Source organism: Lagopus muta, chromosome 8 (genome assembly GCF_023343835.1).
Source record: "Lagopus muta isolate bLagMut1 chromosome 8, bLagMut1 primary, whole genome shotgun sequence".
Taxonomy (NCBI): domain Eukaryota; kingdom Metazoa; phylum Chordata; class Aves; order Galliformes; family Phasianidae; genus Lagopus; species Lagopus muta.
This window is the reverse complement of record NC_064440.1, coordinates 25,528,034-25,549,649: the sequence shown is the minus strand read 5'-3', so window position 1 is coordinate 25,549,649 and position 21,616 is coordinate 25,528,034. Positions and strand designations below refer to the sequence as shown.

The 21,616-nt window shown below is 38.4% G+C and overlaps 2 protein-coding genes across 10 annotated transcripts in view; one reads left to right on the top strand and one right to left on the bottom strand.

The window, feature by feature from the left end:
* TRAK2 (trafficking kinesin protein 2) overlaps nt 1–12,856 on the bottom strand; it is a 34,012-nt gene extending 21,156 nt beyond the window's left edge. For 2 of the 5 annotated variants that reach the window (XM_048953174.1, XM_048953178.1), the window contains exons 1-3: nt 10,189–10,272; nt 1,139–1,463; nt 46–240 (exon numbers count right to left, since the gene is read on the bottom strand). In XM_048953174.1, coding sequence (XP_048809131.1) covers nt 46–240; nt 1,139–1,175 — 232 coding nt within the window. In that variant the 5' untranslated portion in view covers nt 1,176–1,463; nt 10,189–10,272. Of the gene's footprint in view, nt 1–45; nt 241–1,138; nt 1,464–9,757; nt 9,951–9,975; nt 10,122–10,188; nt 10,273–10,822; nt 10,933–12,759 lie in introns of those variants that run through there. The other 3 variants (XM_048953175.1, XM_048953176.1, XM_048953177.1) reach the window with 3 other exon arrangements.
* On the top strand, nt 10,325–20,883 carry STRADB (STE20 related adaptor beta). Of its 5 annotated transcripts, none has more exons than XM_048953245.1 (14): nt 10,325–10,572; nt 11,223–11,322; nt 11,963–12,034; nt 12,394–12,450; nt 12,777–12,857; nt 13,250–13,349; nt 14,460–14,581; nt 15,024–15,132; nt 15,696–15,819; nt 16,273–16,444; nt 16,826–16,930; nt 17,170–17,399; nt 18,001–18,043; nt 18,496–20,883. In XM_048953245.1, the coding sequence occupies exons 4-14, from the start codon at nt 12,439–12,441 to the stop codon at nt 18,646–18,648; spliced, it is 1,251 nt and encodes a 416-aa protein (XP_048809202.1). In that variant the 5' UTR covers nt 10,325–10,572; nt 11,223–11,322; nt 11,963–12,034; nt 12,394–12,438; the 3' UTR covers nt 18,649–20,883. The 5 variants fall into 5 exon arrangements, with proteins under 5 accessions (XP_048809202.1, XP_048809200.1, XP_048809203.1 ...); XM_048953244.1 differs by having other exon boundaries at nt 10,330–10,453; XM_048953243.1 differs by lacking the exon at nt 11,963–12,034 and having other exon boundaries at nt 10,326–10,572.
* The last annotated feature ends 733 nt before the right edge of the window (nt 20,884–21,616 follow it).

The following is a 21,616-nucleotide window of genomic DNA, read 5'->3' as shown; positions in this document are numbered from 1 at the left end:
AAAAAGAAAAAAAAAAATAAAATCCTTCGGCCTGGATATACTCACTCATGTAACGGAAGTTCTCCTCATCATGAACCGGAGAAGAGATTTCAGGAAGATGACCACGGCGGGTAGGAGACTGAATCCAGTCGTGATTTTCATAAAGATACAGAGAGTCCACTCGTAGTTTGTAATCTGGCAACTGTTCCTCTAGCATGCTCACCAACTCTACCTCAGGGAGGTCCTCAGTGGAGCAGACATCTAAAAATGATTAAATGCCAGTAAGAGAACATAACTATAAAATACGCCATGTATTTAGTATATGCTATAGTAGTACAGATTCTATTTACTATACTTTCATAAATCTTCAGTAGATTTGAAAATAATTATTCTGTACTGAACAAATGAGCAGAATACTTATTGATTTAATACTTAATTGATATTAGAGTATTTGCAAGTTCCTCATTCCCAAGTTACTGCAAAGCTTCCTGCAAAGCTGTTTTATCCATTACTCCCCCTGATTTCTTCAATAAGTGTAATGAGTTTCAGTTTCTATCTTTTCCTGCTTATTGAACTAAAACGGAGATCTACATTTTACTGATCAATTTTGTAAGGTTTCATTGGCTTTAGCAAGATTACAGTTCTCTTTCCTGAAGGAAATTCATATTTTTCTGTTTCTTCCATTTATGCTTTTGTTTGCCAATTAATATAAATTTTTAAAAAGTGACTAGAAATAGCAACTGAATGCTGCCTTGAAATTAGGCAACTTGTATATGATAACAATGATAACAATTCTGTTATCATACATCTGGAATCATGATTTATGAAAACACAGTACCTAAAAATTCTGAACAGGAAATTTAACTCATCCTGCTTTTCTTCCTCTTTGATATTATTGAAAAACAAAGCAACACAAACAAAAAAAAACCAAATAAACAAAACAAACAAAAACATTAAGTTGCTAAAATTCTGCATTTCAAAGGTATATAATTATTATCATTTGAACATGCCCGCTAAAGATGAAGGCTATCTTCAATAACTTCCAATAGAAGAGATGCCAGTAATGATTAATATGAAATGCAAGGCTGTTTTCAAGTTGGCAATCTGTAAAACATTAGATACATTCAAGATTTGTACCAGAATTATTTCTCCAACTCACCAGAGATGCTCTCCAAGATCCTGTGATCAAAATTCATGAGTCTTTCTTTACAGTTCACTTCTTTGGAAACTGCATTCTGTAGTCAGATTGTGCACTGTCCCTTTATTGCTTTGGTAGAAAGATGGCTTTGGTTTAGAGACAGAGTAATTGACAGCCATCAAGCTACCGAGATGCCAACAAATCAGGCATCAGTTCCCTTCTGTTGACTGGTTCTTATTCCAAATCTCTTAGGACATGCTCATTTCATCTGAGGCACTACTCATCAGCAGGAACATCTATAGGTTATTTCATAAAAGCTGCATGAGATCCTCAGCTCAGCCATAACCTAAAAATAAAACAAAGAGTGCAAGAATTTAACACATTTCAAATGAGATTAATATGACCTCATTTTTTTCAGTCTATTTCTTCTCTGTATCACCATTTAACTCAAAAAAATAAACAATCATTGTAATCCTTAGCTTACACATTACATCATCGTATGTTAAGTGTAGCGTTAAAAAAATGTCTTCTCCACACACTGATAAGATTCTGCTCTGAGCTTTCTATCTCAGCTCTTCTCATGCGATAGATGCTCCAGTTCTTTAACCTCTGCAGGACACACAATTTGTATTGTCTCTTGTACTAAGAGCCCCAGAATTAAACACACAGCTGTACATGTTTCTCACCATGACTGAGCAGAGTGGAAAGATCACAACCCTTAACCAGCTTGTGATCCTCCTAATGTCACCCAAGATGGCTGTTGACTTTCCTGCTCACAAGGCAATATTGTTGGCTAATGGTCTACTTATTGTTTACCAGAACTCCCTAGTCCTTTTTGGCAAAGGTTCTTTCCAGGCTGTCACCTCCCAGCATGTCCTGCTTACATAGTTTTATTCTGAGGTGTAGGACTTGGCATTTGCCTTTACTGAACAAGAGGCAATAGACAAAAACTGAAATGCAGGAGATCCTGTCTGAACATTGTGAACATTGGAAGCGTTTTTTGTTGTGGTTTGTTCTGTTGTGAGGGTAACTGAGAACTGGAAAAGGCTGTCCAGACAGACTGTGGAGATATTCAAAAGTCATCTTTTTTGTAGGAAATGGTCCTAAGCAAGCAGCTCCACACGGCTCTGCCTTGAGCAGATTTGTTGGACTAGATGGCCTCCAGAGTTCCCTTCTAATCTCAACCATTCTGCGAGTCACTTAAGATAGCAATGCAGGTTCATAAGAAGTGCTTCGTGTCATCAGATTCTTTAAGTTTTACTTCTCAGTTTAGCAAGTGCTTAAAAACTAAAAGCCTCAGAGCAGTTCTAACTGTGCTTATGATGCAACCATGATTGATAAAAGAAACAATCTCCTCACAAGGCAAGGTGATTTTGTGCTCTGTTTTCCACCAGACATGCCAATGTTACATTCCTTTCCTTGCAAGTCCTTCTTAGGGACTTCAATACACTATTAGACATTAATCAGAAGGAAGAAAAAAACAGAGACCCAAATGTTTAATAGTTCATATTAGCAGATAATGTTAATAGGGAGATGCTTGCAAACAGCCTAAAACTGCATAAAAATGAAAAATTATTGTTTCATCTGGTTATTCAAGCTTCAATCCTGATACTGTTAGATTGCTGTATAAACAGTGGTTATGATATCTACTCTAAACCATATTAAAAAGCTGCCAATTAGAAAATACAAATCACTCTAAAGGAGAAATGATCAGAGGCAGTTACAAGACAATGCAGTGTTACAGCAGTTGTGACTACAGTTAAGAGCCTGAGGCCAGTAATAAATCAGTTTGCAATGGCAATCCTGCCTCACATATGGGATATGCCAGCGTCCATACAGATGGCTTACCCCAACATCACGTGTTGCATTATTAATGTATACAGTGCAGTTACACAAGGTACTAAAAGCAGTACAAACAGCTGGAAGGCGTCCCAGAAAATAATCACCACAGGACACATCAAATCAATCCTATTTCTAAGCTGAACTTTTAAGCTACAATTCTACAATAAATAACTTAATCTTATATTCCTTTTACACAGACATCTCATGGAACCATTGTACACCCATAATACCAATGACCCATAATAAGGTCAGGGGCATATGTGCCTGATAAAGTAGACACAGCGGGCTGTGCCATCTGCACATATTAACAACTGATTTTTTCTGCCTTTTTTTTTTTTCTCCCCAACCCTCTGACAAAACTCATATTCTTATCCAATTTTAAAAATATTATAAGGCGGAATCCTTCCTTAATCTGGCACTTTTGCAGCTACTATTCTCAACATTTCCTATAAGCAAATGTGAGAGTAGGACTGTATGTGTATTTGTAATTCATCTGCCTTGAGTTTCAAAGATTTCTTAAGCATCCCAGGAGAAACTGGATTTATTACAATAATACATCTCAATAATACTTGTTTTTCTGAAAAGTATATTCACTTCATAACTACATAACACCGGATGATATTTATTTAAGTCAATGTGTTATTTGTATTTGGTTAATCCTATAACAAAATACATCCTCTATATTTATTTTAAACTAAAAACTTGGTAGTCAAAAGGAACCAAAGAAATTATAAGAAAGAACTAAGCAAAAAGCACCATGCTAGGTGTGCTACAGTTATTTGCCGTAACTGTAGAAGTTCATGATAGTGAATGATGAGAAGTTCAGATGTGCGCAGCTGGGATGACTTTAGAAACACACAAGTCACTGTAGAACAAGAAAAAACTCAGAACTCAGTTGCTTCTTCACAAGTCTGATTGAATCTACCCTTGAGTTTTAATAGTCTAAAAATGAATGTCATTTCCTCTCAAGACTGAGGCTAATCTCTCTTTTATGTAGTCCAAAGCAGAAACAGCATTTCTAGCAGGTCAGTCTCAGTTCAGCCAATCACGGGGAAAAAAGTAAATAATGAGTCGAAGTTTCTAGAGCACCATGCCAATAACAAGCTACGGACTTCAAAGGGCAACCTCATTTGCAACACCCTTGAGAAGCAAACACCGCAGAAATCAATATCACCACTTTCAAAGTTTCTGATAGCTTTATTCCAGTGTACCATGGGATAATTTCTCTGGAAATTCAACCAGCCAATACACTGCACAATAAAAGCCCGAAGGAGGTTCCCTGACCCTGTTAGTCTGCTACAGTGCAACTACAGAATTAGTGCAATTACAGAATTATTCCTGAAGCACAGCAAGTTACAACAGTACTTACATCCACATGGATAACACCCTCAACGTTTATAATGTAGCTTTAATACACACAGCTCTACTATAAGATGGTTAGAAATTCAAATTAAGTAGTTAAGTTGTACAGAGATATGCCCAAAACAGGAGCCAGAGACTTTCTCAGGTATTCTTCTAGTCTGAATAAAAAATAAAAATAAAAATCCCACACAAGTTGGAAAGAGCGAATATGAAAAAGTATCACACAACTTAGGTCTGATATTTATAGTGAAAATGACTAAAACACTAAACTTTTAATGCCTTTGCTAACATCTAAACACTAAATTTAAACTAGTTCTGCCAGACATTTAGAAACCAAATCAGGAATTAAAAGTCAAGTGTGGCATTGACTAAAATCACAACACAAATGAAAATAATTTGAAAATTCTTCTTGTGTATAGAAACAAATTAAAGGGCAAAACACTAAATAAGGTTACTTATTTAAACTGAAAAATGTATCAAAAAGGAAAAAAAAAGTAAGAAAGTTGATAATTTGGGGAAATAACTGCTAACTCCTTTGTAACTTGACTGAAGCTTGACTGAAGCATCTATGCACCTGAAAAGTAAAATAGGACCATAAACTTTTCTTTGGTATTTTGCAATACACAACACCAAGTTACAGAAAAGCAGAAACTTACATTAACCTACTTAAAATGATCTGTGCAGTTCTTTCTACTTTGTCTAATGTCCACTGAGGGCTCAGAGGAAATAATGCTATCAGAGACAAGGAAGAAAACACTTCTTGTTGCCCGAGTTAAACCTAGATGCTGTTCTCTTCACAAATACAATTTATTTTTTGTTCAGATTTGAAAATGAATTGTCTAAAAAGATGTTTGTACAGTGCGTAACCACAGCTCTGCCTTTTTTATCTTCTGCCTCACAACTACATGACAAAACTTGAAGCACTGTAATACTTCGCTGATACCACCTGGCCTTCTGGGCCATTTATCCTTAGAAGAACTGCTCTGATAGACCTGCAGTAGCCTCTGGCTCCAGTACTACACTGTAGTGTCAAAATGTACACACTAAGTGTGTTCTTGCTGCAGATTTCTTTAATTATTTTAAATTTTGAATGCTAAGTGCCTCTCTGTATATTTTATGATCTTCATCACATAGCCTCACACAACTCACTATAATAGAGGATTAATTTAGTTGGCAAAGAGTTAAAGTTAGAGCTAACAGCCATCCCATTTTCCCCTTATAAAAAGGAACTGAGGTTTCAGTTTCCTGTTAGACAATTTACTAACAGTAAAGACATTCAAAGACATTAGTTACGAATTGAAGACACCTTCTGTTCTTATTTTGCTGCACAAAAATGACAGCCCTAGAACTTCTTCCTTTCTCTGTTCCCTCTTTCACAGCCACACATTCCTTTATTAACCACTGAACAGTAAAAAACATGAAGGACTTGTGCTATAAACTATCAAGAGCAGACCGTGAGTGCAACCACACTGCACAAAAACTACTGATTTAGTACTTTCATTACTTCCTTTTTTCCTATTTTACATAATTGTTAAAAGATTTTATAACAAAATACCATTTCTATTGTTAGTGTACTACACTGTTTTTACAAAAGTGTACTTGCCATCAGTTTTACCCCCACACCTCTCATACACCCATTTCCCATTGATGTTGAAGTCTCTTAGTAATAATTCAATTGAATATGAGAAAAACCAAGTAGAATTCAAATACTGAAGAACAGTTTACATGCAGAAGTGATGCCCTCTGAAGAGAAGCTAACACATCAGACAGCATTATACATACAAACATGAGATACACATGTGTGTATATTTCCATGCTCTCCAAACTAAACTCTCCATCACAGCATTCAGCTATCACAACTACACATTCCATTAAAGCACTGCTATTTCAATATCATTCCATCTTAGAAACAAGGAGACAAAAACGATTTCCTCGAGAACCTGGCAGGAGATCACACTAATTTTTTCTTCAGCAAGTCAAAAAATCTGAACCAAGATTAACTTGCAAAAGCAAGATAGATGGAAGTCTTAGAAAAGTTGAAATAGCCATGACATATTATACAAATGAGTTATTCTGCTCTGTGTAACTGCCACTCTGAACAAGACAAATGTAAAATGGCAGTTGTGCCATCTTATTTCAGAACTTAATTCTAAAGACTTTCTACCACTAGAGAACTCTGTTACTTCAAATTACAATGATCTGAAAGCAGAGATGAGCTGCTTTTACAGCAGGAAAGACTAGATAAACAATGTAGGCGTTCATTTCTTCCTGCATAAAAAAAAAGCTTTCAAAATACTAGCATCTATTTTGACAACATCCAAACTCAAACAGAAACATCCTGTTATTCTCTCTGTTTTCTGTTTGTTGTGAGCAACTGCCTTCTCACCAGCACCTGGAAGGAGTAAAAGAGATTTGTTCCTCTGTGTAGTTACAGGATGTGAGACAACAGGCCACAACTAACTCAAAGGAGATTTTGACAACAAGAAAGCAATGCCAAAGCAACACTACCTTTCCAAAAAGAAGCCAAATGAACAAGCCAGTTATCCTAGAATGCCAAATTTTATTATTACATTAATATGTTAAGAAAATAATTGTATCAAGTATTAAACACACTGCTTTTTATTACTACAATTGGAATTCTATCAAGTCAGCTAATAACAAGAAAAATATTTTGCATGTCAAGGTTAACGAAACAGTTCTATTCTTGTAGTGAACATGACCACACTGAATTGCAGCCAAAGCATTCCTGGGACTCATGCTCAGAAGCAGAAGCCAAATCTTCCAACAGTATATAGTAGACTATGGAAGACAAAGGAACACACACACTGAAAAACAAGGATCTGTGAAAGTGAACTTTTTCAATCACAATTACCACTTGCTGTGTACCTTACACCTATATTATTCTCAGCCATTACTATCCCCACAGAAGCCTACTTAATGCTTGTTTTTCCTCTCATGTAAGAAATGGTTTCATTTCAAAAAAATAGGCAAATGTAATCCGAATAATAGGATACTCAAACACTACCAAATCATCATAAGCAATCCTGTATCAGACCATCAAATATAGAGGGTAACAACTTCCAGAAACTAACACGAAAAAATAGAACAAAACCAGAATTCCATATGCATCTCCTGGATGTTTTTTAAACTTGGGGTAGCGGCATCTTTCAGAAGCTGATGTGTATCAAGGAAGCCACAACACGGACCCTAACAATTCTCTCGTGATCTTTGTTTGGCCTTAAGCCAAGCTGGACACTTTTGCTCCTTGTCAGCCCTGTATCTCCACACACAGCAAAACCAGCCGTTCAGTACACACGTATATGTTTTATGCTTACGCATGCATGAATTGTTGCTAAATGAAATTGCTAAATTTCACAGCTTGAGACCACAAACTCAATTGCGTTTACATGCTTGGAGGCTGTCTATATCATCCCTACCACACAATGTAGAAATACATGCTTAAATTAATTCTATCTTTGGCAGAAACTGTGGGGGCTCACTACATGAAATAAACATACAGAAAAGAACTGGGAATCAATAAAACTTCCGAAAAGCACAGCCATAACATCCAAATGTACACATTCTTCCAGGTAGACCTCCGGTGGCTTTTTAAATTCTCTTTCTTCAGAGAGAGAGAGAGAAAAAAAAAGAACTATCCTCTATTTGTTAGTCAGAAAGTATAAAGACTTCACACACACTCTTGAAGCAAGAGCTGTACTTGTATGTCATTAAAGGTTTGTTAGAGGCTACCTTAAAAATTGAAGCTTACTGCCTATACTTCAGATGAACTTAAATAATATTTTCCACTAAGATCACTAACATTTTCAGGTTGATGCATAGCTGGATTCAGCCAAGTAAGCAGTTTAAATTTCTTAATATACACTCTAATCACTACTCAGAATTTTAATTGCTACAATTCTAAATTTATTAAAACAAACTAGTCTGATCAATGTGACCCGGCCATCAGAATATTGCTAGCAACCTAACTAGATAAAAGGATCTGTCATCTCATTTGTTAACATCTCTGCAAAAATGCTATTTTGGTAGCTTCCTGGAAAATGTATCAATGAATCACATGTTCATCCTTCCTGAAACACTGCCTTTCAACAGGGTGATATTCAACCCAGTCAGCCCTCTACTATATTAGATGCAAACTAACAACAGAACATTCAGATTTTCCAGCATTCTGCTTCTTAAATCGTAATTTCAAATCCTCATCCCAAATTTGATGAGCTGATACAGATCTAATAGAGGATGCCATCACTAAAGAGCTCTTAAGTTTCAGGTACATGCAATTTTTTTTTTTTTTTTAAAGTTACCTTTAGTGTTAGAAGTACAATTAAAAGAAAAAACCTTGAGGATGCATACCTTCAATACAAGAATAAGGTAAACAGCCTACTTAACTGCCCTGAAATGTATTTATACCAACTGCAAGAAAATAGACATTCAAAGCACAGGCAATGTAGACAAGAAACAGGAGGAAAAACGAACGCTGAGTTCATTTAGCCTGGTTGAAAAGCATTATGTACTAATTGTTGGAGGCACATTTCCTTTTTGTTCCTTCAATTCCTCCTTACCAGCAAAACAAACAGACAAACAAACAAACAGACAAATTGATGCCTCGCTCTATCAGTACAGAGTGCTGAACACCTTCACATCTGAGGTATCACACCAACATCTGAGGTATCATCACATCTGAGGTATCACACCAACTGTCTGCACATCTAGTCAGGCTGTATTATGTGTGAGTGGGAACTGGAAGGGAAGGGAAAAAAAGCTTCGGAATTAATGAGATCTAGCTTCCCATGCATTTGTTCTACTGTTCTCCTTCCTCATTTGTCCATCACATCAAACTCTAGGGATGTTAAGATTAGTGCTGGAAATACGTGTGAAGACAACAGATTAACTTCAATACTTTCTACATAGTATTCTTAGCCAACAGCAAAGATAAAAATCCAAATAAATGCTAATAAAATGCATACTTTTAAAATAGAAAGTATGTGAAAGCTAACCTAAAATTCACCATGTCTTGTAACATTGTGTTAAGAATTATTTCATAGTATCTGATGTATCTGATCCACATTCTCACTGACAGACAACAATAACTCTGAAACGTAACAAAAAAGGATGTTTTCAACAGCTTACAGTTGAAGATTACTTTCAATAATAATAATAATAATAATAATAATACAAGGGTGCAGCACCATGCAGCATTTTTTCACTGGGTAGCCAACAGGAAAAAAGCAATTACTGCATTTTACTCAGAAGCTCAGAATGCAACGCTGTAATTAAGAAGCTGATGGAACCCAGAGTCGCCTTGCCCTAAAGTCCATGCAAAACCTGAGACACAACTGATATTTCGCCAAACTTTGCCTTCTGTGAGCAGAGACGCAACCCCCCCCCATATGGAGCCCGTGTGGGTAAGGACACTGTTACCATGGAACGAACTTGGCGGCACGCTGAAGGTCACGCGACGCACAGCCTGCGGTCGCTGCCATCGCCGCAGCAAAGGTCTGCCATTCGACCGCAGTCAGACACGTATATACTGTAGGCACAAAGCTTGGCATCATACATATCGACGCTACCGCCCGAAAATAAAGCTTAGCATCACATATATCTACGTTACCACCCGAAAAGATCTCCGCCAGCCTCACCGCAAGAACGGACGAGGGCTGCCGCTTGCCTCGCGCTCGAAACAGCGCAGCCCACCCGCAGCCACAGGCCCGCAGCCGGGGCCAGGCCATGCCACGGTCAGCTCTCGCGCTTCTCGACACGCGCCCGCTGCATCTCAGCAGCTTGTACTGAGAACTCACAGTGCGCCCATAAGCGGCACAGACACCCCAAATCAGCGCCAAGCAGCGCCTTACCCGCGCTCCCTCCAGAGCTCCGCCTCCCCGCCACCGCCCTGCGCCCGCGGCTGACGGGCAGCCGCCCGCCGTGCAATCAGCCGGCGACCGAGGAAGCGCGACGATGACTTCCGCCCGGCCGTCGCGGAACTACAGGCCCCGGCACGCCTCGCGGTGCGGCCGGGCCACCCGCCGCCAGGGGCCGGCTCGCGGCACACCGGGTCGCTCGTTGCCGAGGCCCCGCCAACCCTCGCAGCTCCGCAGGGTTCCGGTCTTGCGGCGGCGGGTACGAGCGGGCACTTCCTCACCCCCGTGGGGCTTCCCGGCCGCACTGGGGACCGAGAGGCTCCGAGCCGGCCGCGCCTTCGGAACTGGAATCGGGGAGCCTGGCGGGCCGGGAGCCGGGTGCGGGGTAGCGCTGTGCCGGCCGCCGCGGGGCTGAGGGAGGCGGGGCGGCTGGGCGACTCGGGGGAAAGGTGTGAGCTGAAGGGAGCTAAGGGAGGCTGGAAGCGCTTTTCGCGTTCCGCTCCTTTTGTCGAGGACTTCGAGTCGGTATCTGTCAGAGATCGCTTAACTCCAACCTCTTCAGCCACTCAAACCCACAAGTAAGAGCTGCAGCCCCGCGTCAACAGAACAGCAGTAACATTGGTGGTACCTGGGCTTTAGGCCTCCACAACTCACGTCTTTCTGGAAATAGATGGAACTTACATCCTAAGCTTCAGCTGAGCTGTGATGGTCAGCTCAGCTGTGAGCCGCTGTCACAACCTGCAGTAGAAAAAAAGGCTTAGGTTAGGGACCCAAAGCCATAATGAAAATGGACATATTAAACAGTGGAATTAAAAAAAAAAATTAAGAAACAACATTATTAGAACAAATGCGGATTAGGGACACCTCTGCTGCCTGATGATACTCCTGCACAGCTCTGTACAAGCTCTCCGAGGATTTCGCCTTAGCATACCCGAGTTACTAACACATCTTTGCCTTGCCTTTTGTGGCTTACTGTCTCAAGCAAGAGTAACTAAATTTGTATAATGAAACAAGGTTTCTTCTTCCAGGTATAACAAGGATACTGTAGCGCTGAACTGGCCAATTCAACTGGTCTTGAGGTATCTGCATTTTTTTCCTACCCTACCACAGACTTCTTTGGTGAAGCGGGTAAGTCAAGCCCTTACCTTTTAACAGAGCCAAATACCTACTAAGGGTCTCTCCATTTTTCATATTTGAAAAGGAATCGCACATATCTTCAAGCATTTTGTTTAGAGTAAGAATAGTAAGGACTACTGGCGGCTTAGTTATTTGGCAGGAGATGGTTGGTTGGTGCTTGTTCACTTTTCAGTGTTGCCTAGATTAAAGAGCATTCATAATATTCATGAAGGATATAATCAAGCTTAGGTCCCTGATTTATAAAATTATTGGGTTTGGATGCAGTAGTTCACCTTTTGAAGTTAACTTTCAAGCAATAATTACATGTTAACATGGAACAACCCCCAGCAATTGACTTCATGTCAGCTGTCAAGTAGGATTGATTCAACACAGTAGAAGACTTCCCTGTGAATCATCAGGTAGCTTAAAGTAAGTGAGGTAGTCCCACTGTATGCTAGAAGCTGCAATGTGCTTATTACACATAACCATCTCTCTTTGTCCTCTCCGTGTAAGCTTTCAGCGTGTTGGATGGAAAAGTCTGCTGGAAAACTTGTAGTGATTCTGATCTGTGAGGGAGTTTGAGTGCTGATTCTGTGATCAGTGATTTGATTTTTCTTATTCAAGTTCCCTACAATAGTATTTCTTCTTTCAGTTGTGAAATGTGAAGTGCAATAGCTTCTGGCTGGGTTTGTGAGCTAGTTCAGCTGTGCTTCTTTAAAATAAGGTAGTTTTTTTTTCTCTTTCTTATGAACTGCTAATGATACACAAATCTATTTCTGTTTTATTTTCTGCACTTATGCAGTTGACTTGCAGTTAAATTGTTTGTTCAGAAATAGTAATAAGATGTCTAAAGTCATGAATTAAAAAGGAAATCTTTAAGTTGGAATATACGTGGCATATCGTTGGTTATGGAGTTTGACATCCATAGGCTGCTTAAAGGCTTAATAGAAAAGCAGGCCTTCCCAGCTCTGTAGAAGTTCTAGTGTGACATAACTGAGAGGAATCCCTCAGTGTCCTCATTTATGAAAAGACTTTTATCGTGGGTTCATGCACAATGTGACATTGCTACTTTAATTGTTCTAGGATCAATGGGTGTATATGACTTCTCACCTCATCTAAAGTGGTTCCATGTCTTGTTTGGTAAGTTTGTATTTGGGAACCCTCAATGGTTGCAACCTTGTTAGTCAGCGACACCTTAAGTTAAACAGCCTGGTGAAATGTTTTGCTTAGGGGGATTTCCACAGTTCTGAGATATCGAAACTTTCTTATATCAACTTTTGATGCAGGCTGTTTAGTTCCCATCCTACCGTGTGCTCTATACTGTTTTTTAACCTCTTGCATGTCTGACTTGTAGCTGAAAACGTTCTGAACTACAGCTTACTTGGGTTACTTCTGTTATTTTTCCACTGCCTTGTTTAATAAATTGCAGCCAGACCACTAATAACTCACTTGTTTCTTTTCTCAAGGACTGTTCCTGTATTCTACGTACACCAGTTGAGTCAATCAGACCAGAAAAGCAATCTCAGAGCAGCAGCCATGAATCCCTGGTAAGAAAAAAACCATAAATAATAATAATAAAAAAGCATTAACTGACAAAGTTCAGTATGAAGTTGCACACGTGGAAAAAAAGAGTGATCTCATTAGCGAGCACTTAATAAAATACTAAGAGGAAAAATAACTGGAGTACTCTGGGGCTTCCACTTCAGAAGATGACTGCTATTGACTAAGCATTACTCATAATCTTTTACTAGTTTAAAAACAAAACAAAAAACCCAGTAGCTTATTTGTGCAAGTCTCGGTGTAGTAAATCTCAAGCACCAGCTTGAATATTCCGACTTCAGTACTTGATTTTAGCATTCCAGTTGATGTTATTTATGCATTAATTTTAAACATAAATGCACATAGTAATTCTAAGAACTATGTTTTTCTCCACTATTAGGCTGATTCTGAGCTAGCCTGGATTCCCCCATCTAAAGGAGGGAATGAAACGATATTTTGCTCTTCCAACGTCTCTCACTATGAACTCCAGGTGGAAATAGGTAACACAATAGCTTAAAATAATTCTTGTTCTTGAAGATGCATTCTCTCTGTAGCTATTGCTAACGGCAATAAATATTAAGTTTGGAAAACGTATTATCAGCTGACTAAAACTATTCTTGTTTCTACTGCCCTTATTCTTGAGAAAAATATAGATCGTCTTGTTTCAGTTAGCAATTACTTTAAAACATAAGACAAATTAACAAATTTTTCTTTTGGTATTTGTGCATTTGGATGCCATTGCCTAAAATCTGTTGCATGCAAACAATAAATACAATGTTAAGTAACATCATAGCTTGTCACTTGGCTAATTGATTTGATTGTCTTAATGATGGCTGCACTGAATCCCACTGTGGAAGCTTTAAATCATAGAGTTATTTGATTTGGAAAGGACCTTTAAAGGTCACTTAGTCCATATTCACTGCAATGATCAGGGACACCTACACCTACATCAGGTTGCTCAGAGCCCCATCCAGCCTGACCTTGAATGTCTCCAAGGACAGAGCATCCACCACCTCTCTGGGCAACCCGTGCTACTGCCTCACCACCCCTACTTTAAAAAAAACTTATGTTCAATCAAAATCTCCCCTTTTTAAGCTTGAACCCTTTTCCATCACAACAGACCTGCTGAAGAGTCTGTCCCCTTCTTCTTGTAGCCCCCCTTTAGATATTGAAAGGCTGCTATCGAGTATCCCTGGAGTATTCTCTTCTCCAGGCAGAACTGCAGCTCTTGCTCCTCTTGTAGGGGAGGTGTTCCATCACTTGGACTATTTTTGTGGCCCCCCTCTGGATGATCTCTAACAGGTCCACGTCTCTCCTGCTTATTCTAATGCTTGTGTTTAAAGGGCTGTTAATGTAGATGCATTACTGATGCTGACAAATGTTTAAATGTTCTTTGTTCTAAAGACATTCAAAAATTCTAAAAACAGCAGAATCAAGATCTAATTTGTGTATATATTTTGCCCCAACTACTTAAGATGTTGGTGTGCTTAAAGAAAATATCATGCTGCTATCCACTACAATTCAGAACTGTAAAGTTCTTTAACTACAAAGAAAATTATGTGGTGATTTACTACATTTTCTAATATTAAGGTATCAACTTTTGGTTTCAGGAAGGAGATTCAACAACTTAACTTCAGTCTACCTTGCACGGCATACCCCTACAGGCACACAAGTTGCCATAAGGATCACAGACCTAGAAAGCTGCTCAGAAGAGCATTTGAAAGCCTTACAGGTAAAGCAACAGCACTTCTGAAGCCACTTTTGAACATGTAAAGGTTTAGTAAACCAATGCAGCCTTCGTGCTTTTACTGGGCAGTTGAATTCAAATTTTCTCTTCAAAGGAATAGAAAAGGCATGTGCAAGTTTGAAAGATTGCTTTCTGAAGAAACCATTGACGAATGGTTTAGAAATTATCATGGAATTTTACAACTCTTCCTTTGAAACACATTTTGTGCTCTGCATTTAACAGCAAAACTTACGACTGTGAACAAACTAGACTTCAGAAAAATGCAATCACATCCAAGCTATTTGCATATCTATTGCAGCTATGCTCATCATATGCAATTTAGAATAAATACACTGAACAGTTTTTTTTCTACTGATTATTGACAATGCTTTTAGTAAGACGTTTAATGTTTTATGATTAATACATCCATTTTCATTTAATTCCATAGAATGAGGTGGTTTTATCCCACTTTTTCCAGCATCCCAACATAATGACACTTTGGACAGTGTTTACAGCTGGTAGTTGGCTTTGGGTCATTTCTCCATTCATGGCCTATGGTAAGAACTGTTAACTACTATTTTGGAGTAAGCAAAAGGACTGATGAAATTTGGGCTATGCAGTTGAGAAGTGTTTTTTTCTGTAAGAAACTCCTCATAAAGAAGGAAAGGGGAGGAAAAAAAAAAAGGGGGGGAGGGGGGGAAGAGAGAAGAAAAAAAACCCTAACAGACACACTTTCCCAAAGCACTTGTTTAGATAAGTCTTCTGTATATCACCTTCCTCCCCAGAAAAGATTGACATTTGAACTGCATTAAATTTCACTTAGTCCTAATTCCCACAAAGTACTGAGTAATAAGTGGGAGATGCATTTGATCTTACAGAATAGAAAACTTGTTGGTTTTAGTGCAGGTTTGGCATAGGCTTTCAGTTTGCAAGCATGACATGAGTGCAATCCTTATGATTGATGGATGCTTCAGTTGCATCCATTAAGTGCTCCTGACGTACCATATTGAATATAAAGGTGAGAATATCACTCTTGGAAAATGCATACCACAAAAGAGGCATAGAAACAACTTCAAGGTGGCTTGTTAGGTTTAGGGTATTTTTTCCCCGCTGCTTCCAGGTTCTGCTAGACACCTGCTGAAGACTTACTTTCCTGAAGGAATGAGTGAAGCTTTGATAGGGAACATCCTGTTTGGTGCAATCAGAGGATTAAATTACATGCACCAGAACGGCTACATTCACAGGTAGGACATCAGTGCCATAGGTAAGAATCAGATTACAGGATCTACTTGATTAGGAATTTAGTTTCGCTACAAAACCCATACTCGGTTCAACTGTCATCTTCTTTCCTTTTTCCATATATTTCTTATGGCAGATGCAGACAGTACAGGCTGTTTCATTTTGTTAGTTTGTTTTTGAATAATACAGCAGGATAAATAAATCCTTCCTTACTTTATCCTCTTTGCAGGGAAGGAAAGACGACCCTTCTCTGATGTCTGGCAGTCAGTTTTTCTTGCTAACCATCTCTCAGGGTGTATTCAAAAGACAGCTCATGCTAAGTGAGCTTATGAAAATAATCTGTTAAACAAAACTGCATGTAAACTCCCCAATATAAATTAATGAAAGATTTTCATATTTCTACTTTAATAGTGCTTTGAGTAATTTGTCTAACTAAAATTTACCACTTTTTGTTACAGGAATATTAAAGCTAGCCACATTCTGATTTCAGGGGATGGACTGGTTTCTCTCTCTGGCTTAAACAACCTCTACAGTTTAGTTAACAATGGACAAAAGTCAAAGGTGGTGTATGACTTTCCTCAGTTTAGTACATCTGTACTTCCTTGGCTGAGCCCTGAGCTACTGAGACAGGTCAGTTAAAATACACTTCACTCTTCTTATTCCAAGTTAACATGAAGTACTCAACTTCCATCTTACATCTGCTTGTACAAGTGCAATAGAAGCTGTTGAACTGCAACTTAAAAGTTTGTGATTCTCCTAAAGAGAACAGGTTTTACATCTGTTGGCAAGGTGGTACTTACAACTGAATCTGCCTGATTCTCTTCCTGAAAACTAGAGCAGACCCTGTCTTCAGTGCAACATCACAAAAAAAAGCCTGTTTCAAGTTGTTAATTGCCTCAATCCCGTTTAGATTACAGAATTTTAGAATTGTGTCTTGACACTGGTATTTGTGTTTCTGTTTGCACCCATCAATGGCTTCTGTGGTCCAGAATAGTTTTATTTCTCCCACAGGATTTGTCTGGGTATAATATGAAGTCTGACATCTACAGTGTGGGAATAACAGCATGTGAATTAGCCAATGGACATGTTCCATTTCAAGATATGCCTCGCACTCAGGTATGATGCTAACCTCCATTTCTACTTCAAAGGACACAGATTTTTTTTTTTTTCTGTTTTTACATAAAGCATTACTGAGAGAAAGCAGTGCTTTCACTGATGAAATAGTGGCCGCTTTTAGTTATTTCAAACATGCATGTTTCTTGCTAGAGTAAATAATCCTTTCTCATAGACTCACAGCATAGCCTGAATAGGTCTGTGGGTGGTGCACTTGTAGAACTGCTCTTCCTTTCTACTAGATGCTGCTGCAGAAGCTGAAAGGTCCCACATGCTATCCCTGGGATATAAATGCCTTCCCCCATGGGGAATCCAGAATGAAGAATTCCCAATCAGGTGTTGATTCTGGAATTAGTGAGAGTCTGACACGCACAATGACGAGCGAAAGACTACAAAGTCCTGTTTCCAAAACATTTTCCCCTGCATTCTACAACTTGGTAGAACTTTGCTTGCAACAGGATCCTGAGAAAAGGTAATGCTCTGGTGAAAACTAATTTTGTGTCATTTTAGTCTTAGACCAGGTCTAGTAGGGCTTAGGATACAGCAATTAGTTGAATACTGTTACAATCAGAATTTCAGACCAGACTTACTACACAAAACCCTACACTTACCTTTGGTCTTGTTATTTAAAAACTGTGTTATCTGACAAAGGAATCATGCTTTTAAAGTTTTGTTTGACTCCATTTAGGCCTGATTTTCTTACGGTATGAATCTGTCTTGTATTGCAGTTAGACAAGTAAAATTAATTTTAAACATGCACTTTGTTCAAGAAACAATGGCAAACTTAAGTATATGTTTTCAGTATGACACCTCTTCTGACTGAGACAAAATCCCTTGTTAAGCAGAAAAGTAAAAATAAAATCTTTAAAAGTAATCTCATCTCTTTAGTAGCACCCTCGTTACAAATTGTGACACAGAACATAGGAATCCTATGCTGCCTTTCTCATGATTCACATTTGATCACATGCATCAATAACGACACACCTTAAACTGCTTTGTCAGACTAGGCCCTTTCCCAAGACGACTAATTTAACTTTGCAAAATATAATCATATTGTTCATTTTACGATGCAGGCCATCAGCAAGCAGTTTGCTTTCTCATACGTTCTTCAAACAGGTGAGTTCACTAAATTTTTATTAAATGACACAGTTATCAAAAATAATCAAAATAAGTCCTAAAATATTGGAGTGGATTACAAAATATTTAGGTCAGCTGGAAGCAAAACCATCCTGTAACAGCTCATCTGCTTCAGACAACTTTTGTAAAAAGGCACATCATTAGAATAATCTATTTTCCCTTTGATAATGTTGCTATAACTTAGGTCAGCCTAACTGATGAGAAAATTGGTAAATAATCAGGATTTCAAGCAGAAGAATTCCATAGCTAATTCATGAAAGATTAATTCAACTTTCTGTAGAGTGAGGAAAGATAAACCTCTTACCCTGTTTTCAATACTGTAACATGCAAGAAGTTGGCTCTCCGACTTTTACGTGTTTTTAATTAAGTCAGGCACGAGTTCGTACAGATTTTTTTGCAGGCCTCTTTTGATTAACTTTTCTTCTTCATAGGTAAAAGAACAAACACAGAACTCGCTCCTGTCCCTATTACCGCCCCCTGTTCAAAACAACAGATCAGAGTTCTTGACGCTGCCCTCGGCAGCAGCTGAGGCTGAACCTGGACGTATTGCTGCAACTCAACATGATACAGCCTGGGAATTCTAAGTAGATACCAAACGATCATACCTCTCTTGTGCTTCAAAGAAGGAAAATGTGATTTCTACTTGCTGCTTTAGTTTGTATGGTTAAAATACGGTTAGACACTGTACACTTGAAAATGCAGTTAAAGTGGCCATATTCCATTAACTTCATCATATGTTTGCATCAGGAAGTGCAGTATGCCTCATTTTGTCAGATCTCAAGCAAAACTGCATGTAGGAGATAAGAATTCAATTGTTCTCCTCTTTTGAAATATTTAACGTGAGGGTTCCTGCTGTATCTTTACTTTTTACTGCACTTTTTAAGCTCATATTACTGCAGTCCAAGTGCCTTTCTGAATTCAGGCTTTGTCTTTTGTCTACAGCTTTTCTTCAGTAATCTATTTATCTTTCATTGTTGCCTAAATTATCTTAGTGAAGAGTAATGTTCCATTTTCAAGCCTAAATTTGAAACTGCAGAAATGAATTTCTTATACAAATCGTGTTTCTTTTTCCTGCCTCTCAGAAGGTGTGTTGGCCAGTTGACATGCTGTCAGTGTTTGCCCTGAATTAGCTAGCAAGACTTTCCTGCAGTTTCAATACTGCATGTTGACCAAAGAAGCTAGTTGAAAACGCTGTTGCATTTTTCTGCATCCTTAATACAGATCTGTGCTTTTGCATCTTCATTTAGTCTTGCATCATCTTAACTAGCAATTTGAGAACCTCCGATAATGTAAAGGAAGTCTTAAGTTATAACACATATAGGTTAATTTTGAAGACTTGTTAAATGATCTGAAGTCACTGTATGTGTTTTTGTTTATACTGTGTACCAAGAATTATCTGGACCTAATATTGTTTTCTCAAAAGAAGTTACAAGACACATTAAGCTTCATCCGTGTTACTGCTTGCAAACATCTTCTGCAGTCAGATTCCCATGATTCAATTCAGAGCACAAATTCACAAGAATCTGAGAGGTTTCATTGTCTCTTCCCTGAGGAAAAACTGCCCTTGTGCCCACAAAAATCACTAACTTCTCATCTCCCACACTACACCAAGCAACTCAAGCTGAACAAAAGCAGCATTATTTATTTATATTTTTTAAATTAAAACTGCAACCTCATCATGTTTTAGAAAAAGCTGTGTCCCAAGCCACTACTACTTGCTGACATAGGTTCTAACAACAGTGAAAATGTATAAATAGTGAATGGATACATTTCAGTTTTTCAACACACGGAAATTCCACTGTGAAGTGCTCAAATCTGACATAGCTGGGCCTATGTGTAACCAGCCCTGCAAATGCTTCTGCTTTGCCAGCAGCTTCTCTTCAAAGTCTTGAATGCACTGGAAGGCACAAACAATTCTAAACAATCACACTGAAATATTAACAAAATACTTGACACTACTCGTTATGCTGTGAAGGGAACTCATAGTTCAGAACATAATAGGTACAACTGAGCTTAAGAGCCTCTCAATAAACTTGCCCTGTCTGCCTCCATATATTTCTATAATTCTTGTACTCCTGTTTTCACCACAATTCAATCATACTAACAGCTTCTTGTTACTGCAAGAAATGTTTCAGATTTACGTCAGTCATCAGTTAAGAAAATAGCTGTTAAACCACTAAGTTACTCTTGTTAATCATACCAATATTAGCTTGTGGGCTCTTCAGAGAAGACATTAGACTCACATAAACCCCATAGGGTTCTTTATCCCTAACCACTGCAAATCTTGATTGTTATAAAATAAACTATGTAGCACTTACAAGTATTTTTGTGTAACTGTACACGTAAGCCCCAAGTCAAGTAAGTGAAAACGGATATTTTGCACATACTTAAATTAGAGATGTCTGAACGAACATTAGTTCACTTTTGTTTGTTTCGAGAAAGCCTGATGCCAAACATCTCAGGCAGCTGAAGTGCTAGGTTTGCAAGCTTCACCTGAAATAACAGCACTCTACACTCTCTGTAACAATGAACCTGAATACTCATAGCAAAGTGAAGTAAAGCATAGACTGACTTAAACAGACAAATATTCCAGTCTCTGGATTAAGTTTACAGAGAGATTTTTTGCAGTTCTGCTCATTAACTGTGATACTTTCTTCTAAGAAATAACATAAAATGTGTTAACACAAATGTGTGTTAATGCATCAGTTAACACAGTTGTATAATCAATGAATATTAAGGTTATAATTACAAAATAAACGAGAGTTAGGCAAAGCAGATTATAATAACAAAAAGAGAACAGATTGAAAGCTTACCCATATCCTGGGCTCGCTTACAAAACTGCAGCAGAGTGGATCTCCAGAAGAGATCCTTCCCCACTGGTAGCCAGCTCTTAAATGGGTCTAGGAGGGGTGGAGTATGGCTTCACCTCTTCCAGCAGCACAGGTGAATTGCCTTCACCTGTGCTCCTGTGGCTGACTCATGGCTCGCCTCAGGTGATCAATCAGAGGTTCAGGCCGTGATTCAGCAGCTCCCATACAACAGCAAATGTGTAACCATCATACTGTTGAACTAGTCACAGCTGCGTGGCACTGAAAACAAGATACGCTGAAAATTAGATACAGTGCTGTGAAGAAGTTTTTGCATACAATTTGTATTTTCAAAATCTGACATAAGTGATCTGCATTGATAAATGCAGGTTGACGGACTTCCTATTCCAAACTGACATGCTTCCAAGCACAATAAAGCTCTAATTTCTCAGAACATCCATGTATTAACCCTTACTCATACCAATTACATCTTATTAGCATATGAACTAGTGCTGAAGTCAGACTTAAAATTTTCAAAGAATCTCACATGTAAGCTCAATGGGAGACATTGTAAGAATTTTCATACATTTACAAAATGTTCTCATGCCCTATGAAACAGAAATTAATAGATGGATTGCTTCTGCAATTTTGACATTTGTAGAAATAGAAGATCACAAGTGGTCTGGGTTGGCTTTTTTGTTGTTGGTTTTCTTTTTCTTTCTTTTCCTCTTTTTTTTTTTTTTTT